The following is a 10,131-nucleotide window of genomic DNA, read 5'->3' on the forward strand; positions in this document are numbered from 1 at the left end:
TCATTGTCATTTAACCACACAACCATTTGATGTACTTACTTTTGTACTTTACTGTGAACTATCATGCACACAATAAATGCTAAAGATGGATGCTGGTGAAGAAGAGCCTAACAATAACACCAAAGATGAGTAGATGGATGGACAAGAAGGATGAGTTTTTGAAGATGGGACAACAGGAAGTGCCATAATGGTCATCAAGCAAGGTGCACAGAAGCAAAGGATCATGATAAGGAAGGAAGAGGGGTTAGAACGGGTGATGCAAGGAGGGAAGGAGTGGCTGCTGGCCACAGACACAGCTGGTTCCTGAGAGAGGAAGCCCAGATGGAGACCCAGGTCCTTCTGCCTGCTGCTGTCTGCCGCTATCACCGCAACCAGTTCTGCTGCCTGGCCTCCCCAGTGGCTGCAGTCCTGCAACACACAAAAACACACACAAACTAACTAACACACTTCTCTTTTGAGCAGCAGTGGCAGGCAGGGGAGGAGGAGGGTTCCGATGAGAGCACAGCCCCTCAGCCAGAGCCACGAGACAAGCTGACCTGCCACTGACAAACACACACTCTCTCTCGCACACTCTGCTGGAAAGGTACGAAAAGAGATCAAGAGAACCAGATGACTAGAAAACAAGAAAGAAAGGTAGATGTGAACATGAGATGTGCCAATAACATCTAAAGGGGAAAGCAAAAGAGACTTGGATCTGAGGACAGCAGGCAGCTACTCGTGGCTATTAACATACAACTGTCGTTTTTTCACAGTTGTATGCAGACATGAAGGAAAGAAAAAATACCAGAGGAATCAAGGAATAATACAACATGGATCACAGTTTTTAATGAAGAGGTGAAAGGAAGAAGAGGAAGCAACCTCTTGTTTTTCTCAGTTTGGTGCTTTAACAACAGATAGTTCCTTGCATGACTGCTCTGTGGTTGATACAATGATCTATATGGGCAACAACGTCAAACTGGCTGAATATTATGGGGAACAACATGCAAAACCTTAAAGACAGATGAAAACGCCTTTTAGCATTTTTGATCTTTAACACTGATTGTCTTTGCTACGCTGCTTGGACCTATAGATCTGCCAATGTGCACATAGTGCTTTATACTTCACCGAAGCTTGAATCCCTTCACCTGAAAGAAATTGGAAAGTTCTTAACAGTGGAGATTTGAATGTCCGAACATGTCTGCCAAAGTCCGTTTGGAGCGCCAGAAGAAGGCCGACCTTGGAGCTGGGGCTTCCTCTACTCCAGCTTGTACTCCACGTGTTGCCACGGTCACACTGATCAGCCACAGAGAGCTGAGGGATAAACACACTGCCCACAGACCCCAGCATGGAAGCCTTGATCTAAACCTGGCAACTAGCAGCTACTACAGATGTAGTGAAGGTAGGAGCTTGTCATCTAAAGGACCTGTTTCATGAAATCTTTTGGCAGTACGTTACTCTGATGAGGGATGGAGCATCCCACAGCTGTCAGGTCTGCTCATTAAGTGGGAGTGATTGACAGATAATCAGTTTGTGTTGACTTAGTGCCGCATGCTATAAGGGCAATGTGAGGCTTCTTCATCTTGTGAGTAGACCCTTTATTTGATGATTGAAGCTGAGGTTTCAAGGTTAGAATGGCATCGAACATTGCCATCTAAATGAGTTTTCTTCTCCAAATGATCTCTTCTCTGTAAAATGATCTGAGGTTTGTTTCCCAGTGCAATTATCCATTTACTGTATTTTATTTGTTATATTTATTTTTTATTAAACACACTCACTTTAGAGATCAAATTGAATCCTGATTCAGGATTAAATTGGCCACCATGAAGTGCAATTTCTCTCAACGGCGTTCTCTTGTTGTCAAGGAATATGGTTCTCATATAAGCTGTCACGCACAAATAAATTTGTCATCATTGTTGTGGAGCACATGGCACCCATGGCACTGGAAAGTAAAGGGAAAGAGGTTTTTAGAGCATTGAGTGGGTGGGGGGTCTTCCTCTGGGCATCCCCATACAGCTGCAAGGAACAGAATTAGATTCTTGAGTTTCACAGTTTAGCTTCAATGGCTTCATAATATACATGCAGGTCATGAGGGTGCATCACAGTGAATGACAGAGCAAAAACTTTAAGGCAGTATTTTGCAGACGGATGAGGGAAACTTGAAAGACATCCAGGAAAAAGGGAAGAGAATATAGCGTGTAATTGATTCTTAAAGCACTGAAAACACTGAAGTAGTGCCTTTAGGTAAAAATGAAAACCTTTACTTCATTCAGCAAAGAGTTTGAGGAGAGAGAGATGCATTAAGAATCAGACATTAAAGGCTCAATTTTAGAGACTCTAAATATGTAGAAACTGTAAGCCAGAGCGGGGACTAATACCCAACGTAGTGAATTACCTGCAGCGCCTGCCGTCTCTTGGCAGTAATGAGCTTTGTGAACGTTGCAGCGATAGGGCTTCTATAATTAGGCTTAGTCATAAGCATCCTCCCTGTAATTCTGTGATAAAAACCCAGTAGAACTCTGGTACAGTATCAGTGCCCCAACCCATGCATCTGTCTCTCACACACACGCACAAATGCATACACTGAGGAAATCAAAATGTGTCAATGTGAACTGTAAACACAGCTCTTTCTCTCAAGTAGTTTACCTGGTGTGTGTGTGTGTGTGTGTGTGTTTGTGTGTGTGTGTGTGTGTGTGTGTGTTTTTGTGTGTTGTGTGTGTATCCAGCGATATGTTCACACTGTATAGAAAAAAGAAGTAGTAGTTAATGTGTTTCGTGCATGTGCATGTGTGTGTGAGGTGTTGTGAGCTGCAGCATAGGCTTCCTGTGAGGACAATGTCGCAGAGCTCAGGCACAGCTGCGACGGGCATAACCGTGGTGGCAAGAATATGTCGGCACGCTGGCTCTTCTCCCTGGGTCTTATCAGCCGCACACAGCATACAGACACACACACACACACACACACACACACACACACACACACACACACATTTAGACACCCTACAATAAGGAACTGCCACCTAGCACTAGCACATCCTTACAGCGGGCCCAGATAAAGGGAGGAAGGCTATGAAAGAGATGGAAAGAGGAAGAAAAGCAGAAAGGACTAAATCAAGGGACTTTGAGGGAAAAGGTGCAGTGAATCCCTAACAAAGCCTTGGCTCATGTCTGCTGTATCATAGACTTCATAATTTGTGCCTATCCTAATCCTATATACTATGAACATGCTATTCTTTACATTTTTCTTTCACAAGAAGAGATAACTTTTAAATAAGTACACAACTTTGTCGCTCTCCTCATCTTGATGTCCCTTTGTGATATATCATCAACATTATTATCCAGGTCTCTGAAGACTTGTTGTGCATTAGTCATATAAAATGATTTCAAGGTTGAATTCAGATTGATACCAGTGTCCTTTTCACGTCAACACTTACTTCAATTTTTTTTTATATTTTTAGAAATTCAAGGTAGGCCTAATTACAATCTCACAAAATTGTAAAATCTGATGTATTTGGCGAATTTGGGGTTGGAATACTTACCATAGTTTGATTACACACAAGTTTTCAAAGATTTCACCTTGTGGATGACTTTTGAATAAGTGGTTTTACTTACAGTTTTGCATTGTCACTTAAACTGATGAACAATGTTATCACAACCAAAGTGAAAATTAGACATATCTTGTAATGTTGCTGTTCATTTGAGAACATAACTTTTTCAGGAATTTGTTGCTTAATGACTGCTGCACTGTATCTCTGGCACAGAAACAAGCAAATAAATGTGGCAGAGATCATCAGAAATGTGGGAAAAGATGGATGTTGATGATGATGCAAGAGGAGTGAGGAAAAGAGAGTAAATAAATAAGGAATGGAAAAAAGTGAGAGGTATGTGTGGGAAGAGAGGCAAGGTGGTGATGAAAGGTGTGTGTGTGTTTGTGTGTGTGTGTGTGTGTGTGTGTGTGTGTGTGCGCCTGTGTGTGAGAGAGAAGTTATCCCCTCTGTTTCCTCAACACCAGCTTTGTGGTTTCTATGAGGAACAGATGTTCACAACTTGATACAGTGCCTCATCCACCTCTAGTCACTATCTCCAGTGCCAGCACCACCAACTGTCTGAACACACACACAAAAACACATTCGCACAAGAGCACACACATATTGTCTCTTGGGAAACGCAGTCATATATAGCAGTGACGTTTTCATGTGAGTGTATGAGGGCGTATTCACCTGCACACTGAGGACTTTTTACTGTCTGTCTCCCTATCAGACCAAGGCTGCATATCCTGTTCTTGAGTCAACACTTGATTTAATCAGGTGTCAGTTCCTCTTTTTTCAGCATGCGCTTCTGGTGGTCAGCTGTGACCCTGCGCTTTAAGTCAGCCTGGCAGTCTGGACAAAGAAAACACACACAGTATATGCATGCACTTACTTTACCAGCATGTAGAAGATCCTTAAAATACTTCTGCAGTTATACATAACCAGTCTGGTCAAAGCGTATCACACTTTTTGCTTTTTTAGTAGTTGTTGGCAATAGGACTATGCATGTCTGTGTATAACAATGGGATTTAGGTCAAATATCTGCAATTTAACCTCATTTTCTATATTCTGCTGTTTTGCTGGGCTCAGAAATTTTAGCTCTGTACACACATGAAATATTTAAGACAAGTGAAATATGATTTAGGCATTGCAACACTTGTGCAATACTTTGTTGCAAAAAAAAGAAAAAAAAGAGTTGGATAAAAAATCTGAAAAGTACATGGAATAGAAAAATAGTCTGACTAGCTACAGTAATGCATTGGGTAGTGCTCTTATGAGAGTGTTCTGGCAGAAAACAACCTGGAAGTCAAGTATTTCAATGGACATTGTTTCTAAAGAGCATGGATTGAATTTTGAATTCACATCATGTCTGGATGACTCAAACAACCAACACTTTGCTGCTTGATTGCAAACAAAATGTCAGGGGGTCTATGGGTGCAATTTGTAAAAGCAGCAATCCAGCATACGTGCTTGAGTGGGTGGGTCAATGGTCCGTTACACTATGCCGTATCACAGAAAGACTCTCTCTGTCTCATCCTCTTTCATAACATTAAGGAGCAGCTTGAGGACATGCACTCATTAGATGTTAACATAGAAAGTCAGAGAACAACATCCTCTTAAGCACACTATTAGAGAAATTGTGTTTAAATTACAAAACCCATATTCAGGGAGGATGCATGAGACTCAAATGTGGATTTCTCAGCTTAAACCCAATCATTTTTCATCAGCTTTCAAGCAGCATCGCAGTTACTTTTTTCCTTTTTTGATAAAGTGAGATGTATTCTTTCCCCTTTTATGACTGCCTGGAACATACAATGCTGACATTAATGGCAGCTCCACAAGAGTGTGGTCTATTGAATGTGCATGAGAGGGGAGAGGATAGGAGAAGAGAGAAGAGGGCAGGAACACAATAGGTCTAGCGTTCCTTTCAGTCGGCTCAGGACCTTATCTCCTGTCAACACACTAGCCTGTGACTGCCACTATAGGAAAGGATTTACAATGTGTGAGTGTAGGAAATGCTGCAAACTTCCCTATTGCCTTTACTCTGACACACACACACACACACACACACACACACACACACACACACACACACAATACGCGCATACACACACACAGAAATAGTAATTTGCATACCAGCAAATGACCAAACCTAGTTGTTGTATCCCAGTGAGAGCTCAACCATCAAGGAGATGCTGTCAACATAACAGAGTCACACAGTTTGGGGGCAAAGAGATAGAGAAGTGAATGAAAGGGGAGACAAAGCTGTTTTTGTTTTACAGTAATGCCATTGAAGGACTTCCAGTCTCTGTATTATGGCAAAGAGAGTTCATCGAAGCGAGTTCCCCACCTTGTGAGCGTATGTTTCATTGTGCAGTTTATCAGGCCGGCCACATGGAGTTGTGAGCTAACCCGTGACCGCTCAACAAAAGGCCAAATTAAGAGAGTGAGAAGCTGTCGTACAGGAAGGCTGACAAGTTGACTGACGCCGTTCCCGAGGAGAATAGCATCCTGTCAATCTTGGAGCTGTCACCTTGACAGGACCTTTCTTTGTATGCAACCCCCATTGCCAACCTTTCTGTCACTCAAGGCCACACACACACACACACACACACACACACACACACACACACACCACACCCACACCCCACACCACACACACACACACACAACACACACACAAGGATATACACCTCTTCCCTTTACAATATTCTGGAAGAAAAACAAATACCTATAGTAACATGTTACTCACACACACACACACACAATAGTGCATGAGTACAGAGCCACCTAGGGCCATAACTCTGAAAGGGAGAAACATAGAGAGTGAGTTTCATAAACACTCCATCCATCTCCTTGACAACCATACTTCCACCACGGTACTCTACACATACTGCCTCCAACAGAGCTAGCTTGTAATGGCCTATGCATCTGTTTATGGGTGTAATCTTAGTGTACTTCACTGTGTGTGTGTGTGTGTGTGTGTGTGTGTGTGTGTGTGTGTGTGTGTGTGTGTGTGTGTGTGTGCGTGTGTGTGTTGATTGAACATTTTTACAGCAGCTGCTTTGGCAACATCGGCACTGGACTTTAGGTTACCTGAAGTTATTCCTTCATATAGGCCATGGGGGAAACTGTTTTGTTCCAATCAAAGAGCACTGGGGCTTCCTCCTGCACACTTGTTCACAATATTTAATCAGGACTGGGGCTTCTTTTTTTTAAATCCTCCTGGCTCTAAGTGAGAGCAGTGTGTGTTCGAGGTTGGCGAGGCTGGCGAGGCTGGTGGGACTGGAGTCGGGCAGAGCACCTGTCTGTGTGTACTTTACTGCTGTTTGTTCTATAGACACAGGAGGGGTCAGGAGGGTGTCAGCTTTGTCTTCTGTCCCCCTCTATGGCTATTTGTATGTGTGTGTGTGTGTGTGTGTGTGTGTGTGTGTGTGTGTTGTGTGTGTGTGTGTGTGTGTGTGTGTGCGTGTGTGTGTGCATATGTGTGTGTCTGGCAGAGGTAGAGAAAGGGCAGGTGGGCGGGGCAAAGGGAGCAACAGACCAGTGTGGACAGGTGGAGGATTCTCACTATAGGAACCAGATGTACCTGCCTTTTTCTACATTTCTCTCTGTTTTATTCGTTCTGCTGATCTAATATTTAGTTGTTTTATTTAGTGATTGTGTACATTTATAAACATTACTGCAAATTCACCAAAGTCCGCCAAAAGTCTTTTTTAACCAATAGTGAAGCTGAAATGAGTAACCCTTAATAAATAAGTTGAGTGGCAGAAAATGAATTTGCAACCTTTTTAATATTGAATGAATTAAATGTAATGAAGAAAGCTGTCAGTGGTTCCAGCCTTTCAAAAGTGAGAGTTGAATACCTTTCGGTTTCGAAGTGTTGGTCAGACAAACTAAACAATTTGAAGAAGTCCTTCTTGCTTGGGGAATCTTGGTGTAATGGACATTTTTCTGTATTTTCAGACTAAATGATCGATTAATCCAAAATATAACAAATTGACAGGTAAATACAATTATTTGCAGCCTAATTGGACAAATGTTACATACACATACAGTACATTAAAAAGAATAGGTTGAAACAGCCTATTAAATAGGATACAAACATGCCGGGATAGTAAAAAGGGATATTGATGTTGGTGATGATAATATGAACAATACAGAGTAGGTGTGCATCATTATCAGGTACTAATTAAAACAGCCAACACAAACGCAAACATGCAGAGCAATAAAAAAGGGAACATTAATGACAGTGATAACAGTAATATTTAGTCTATCCAGCTTCCCATCAGTCCACCCACCTGCCTATATATGACAACACAAAGAAAACAATACATTATACAAGCTATGCAGTATTTACTGTTGTGTGTTCACAACATATATTACACATACACAACATATGTTCATATATTCTCCTCCATTCATACAGCTCTTAGAAATATGTTCTATTTTTTGTGTTGAATAAAGTAAATAAAGTCTGCAGTCTCGTGAACTCACTGCTGCTCTCCTTGCTGTCCTTGTAGTCCTGATATGAGGAAACAGCGGCCCCCACGGGCAGACAGCGGGACAGTAAAACAGTTCCATTTCACTCAGCTCTCATTGCTTTCTGATTTGACCTTCTTTGGGATCTGAAATCATTTTTAGTTAGTTTAGCTGCACTCTGCAAGCCATACATTCACATAATCCATTATTTAGTACTTACTTGTTTTCAATGCATTGTATTGTAAATATATATATATATATATATATATATATATTTATAGCCAAATGTAACTCATACTCACTGATGAAGTTCCATTGGCGTTCATGATATAACGTAGTGTTTAGCCTCCAATGGCATACTTTTGTACCCAATATGGTTTTTTGTACTCATTTGTACAATTTGGATATTCTAAAAATTTAGAGAGGATTCCTGTACATAGCTGCCAGCTCTCTCTCGCCTCTGATGGTACCCGAGAGAGAGAGAGAGAGAGAGAGAGAGAGAGAGAGAGAGAGAGAGAGAGAGAGAGAGAGAGGTTAGCAGCTCCAGATGGTGTTTAAACGCAGACAGAAGGCTACAGCGAGGACAGAGAGGAGGAGGAGGAGAGAGCCGCGGTACAGTGAGCTCGTCAGCTCATCATTGAAGACAAAACAAGTCTGAAAACCCTCAAATTGTTGACGGCGGGAAAAGAAACGTAAAAAATATGCATGCTCAGCTGAATGTGATTTTCGGTAGGACAAGTGGATTTCTTTCTAACACCATTTGAAGACAGGTCGGCGGAGGATCGGCGCTTCGGCGGAGGAAAGGGACCGTACAGAGAAACGTGGTAGAGTAACCTGTTCACAGGCTGTAAAGAATCTGTGTTTTTTTTTTAAACAAGAAAAGAACAGAATTAATCTTGCCGGATGCAAGAGGACTTGTCCCTGACACCACGGACTGTAGCTGAACTGTGAACTGTGAAGAGGGGTTAAAAGTTGTCACATGGAGGAATAATAGACGCACCCTGCAGACAAGAGGATCCGCATCTTAATCATTTGCGTTTTTAAGTGGGAGACGCGAGGATTTGTTGAAAAGTAGAACCCGGTTACATATAGTTTTGTCTGCTTAAAAACGATCAGAAAGGACGTTTTGTTTTCCAGTTGAAACGATATATTTTGTATTTTATTTCTTCTATCTGGGATGGTTAAAATGAGCAAAAGAGCGGATTTACATGACTGGGACAAGTTGTGATTTTTTATTTTTATTTCACCGTCAACACATCAAGCTGTTTGCTTTCAAACAAACAAACAAACAACAAAAAAACAGACTGCAAAACCAAAGACATATGTGCTTAAGGATGCAAGAGCCCTTGATTTTGATTTCTGCCTTTCGATATAACTGAGAAGAGAAATACCTCATAATTTATTATACCTGGAAAGTCAAAGCCCCTTTTGAACTCACAAAGGAAAGTTCAACATTTTCTTTTGTCTGACTGTAATTCTGCCTCTCTTTCCTCTCAATATTTCAAAAACAAAGCAAAAAAAGGGAACAACACCTTAATAGTTCCCCGCACTATCTAGCTAAGGCTTTAGAATTTTTCCCAAATAATGAGGATTGAGATGATATCAAACCTGTTTTAGAAACTATTCGGTGTGGACTGTCACCGCTACAATTACCTCAGCTTGACCTCGACCTTCACAAAGTAAGTACAACTTGCAAACTTGACTGTATTGAAGAGAATCAAAAAACAAACATGTATTGTGTTACTAGTGTGAATGGTGTTGATATGCAATGATGCACTTGCATGAGCGTAAATTCGTTTGTTGTAATTTAAGAAAGACATTTGAAGGAATGTTTTATATTTAAAGGGGTAGACTGCTGAAATGTCTCCAGTTTGAACTCTTATATTTTGGTCAACATTATGTTTGCAGATCTGTTAGCGGCCTTTTATTGTCTATGTGAAGAAAAAGATGGTTTCCCTATATTCTTATAAATGTTGTTTTGCTACATTGCTATTTATTCTGTAATTCTGTGCACTTTAATGTCCTCCTTTTACATATAAGTGTCTTCAGAGGATTTAGGATATAATATGGAAAAAACTAAGCGAAATGTGGTGAGAGAGCTGTTGTGGAGAGAGATAGAGACAGAGAAATGTGGGGGGGGGGG

The 10,131-nt window shown here is 41.3% G+C and overlaps 1 protein-coding gene across 6 annotated transcripts in view; it reads left to right on the forward strand.

Moving 5' to 3' along the window:
* Positions 1 to 338: 338 nt before the first annotated feature.
* The window catches only part of cbfa2t3 (CBFA2/RUNX1 partner transcriptional co-repressor 3), a 38,371-nt gene continuing 28,578 nt past the window's right edge, over positions 339 to 10,131 (forward strand). For 2 of the 6 annotated variants that reach the window (XM_032526396.1, XM_032526470.1), the window contains exon 1: positions 340 to 1,378. In XM_032526396.1, coding sequence (XP_032382287.1) covers positions 1,174 to 1,378 — 205 coding nt within the window. In that variant the 5' untranslated portion in view covers positions 340 to 1,173. Of the gene's footprint in view, positions 1,379 to 8,535; positions 9,668 to 10,131 lie in introns of those variants that run through there. The other 4 variants (XM_032526643.1, XM_032526815.1, XM_032526559.1 and 1 more) reach the window with 4 other exon arrangements.

Source organism: Etheostoma spectabile, chromosome 1, assembly GCF_008692095.1.
Source record: "Etheostoma spectabile isolate EspeVRDwgs_2016 chromosome 1, UIUC_Espe_1.0, whole genome shotgun sequence".
Taxonomy (NCBI): domain Eukaryota; kingdom Metazoa; phylum Chordata; class Actinopteri; order Perciformes; family Percidae; genus Etheostoma; species Etheostoma spectabile.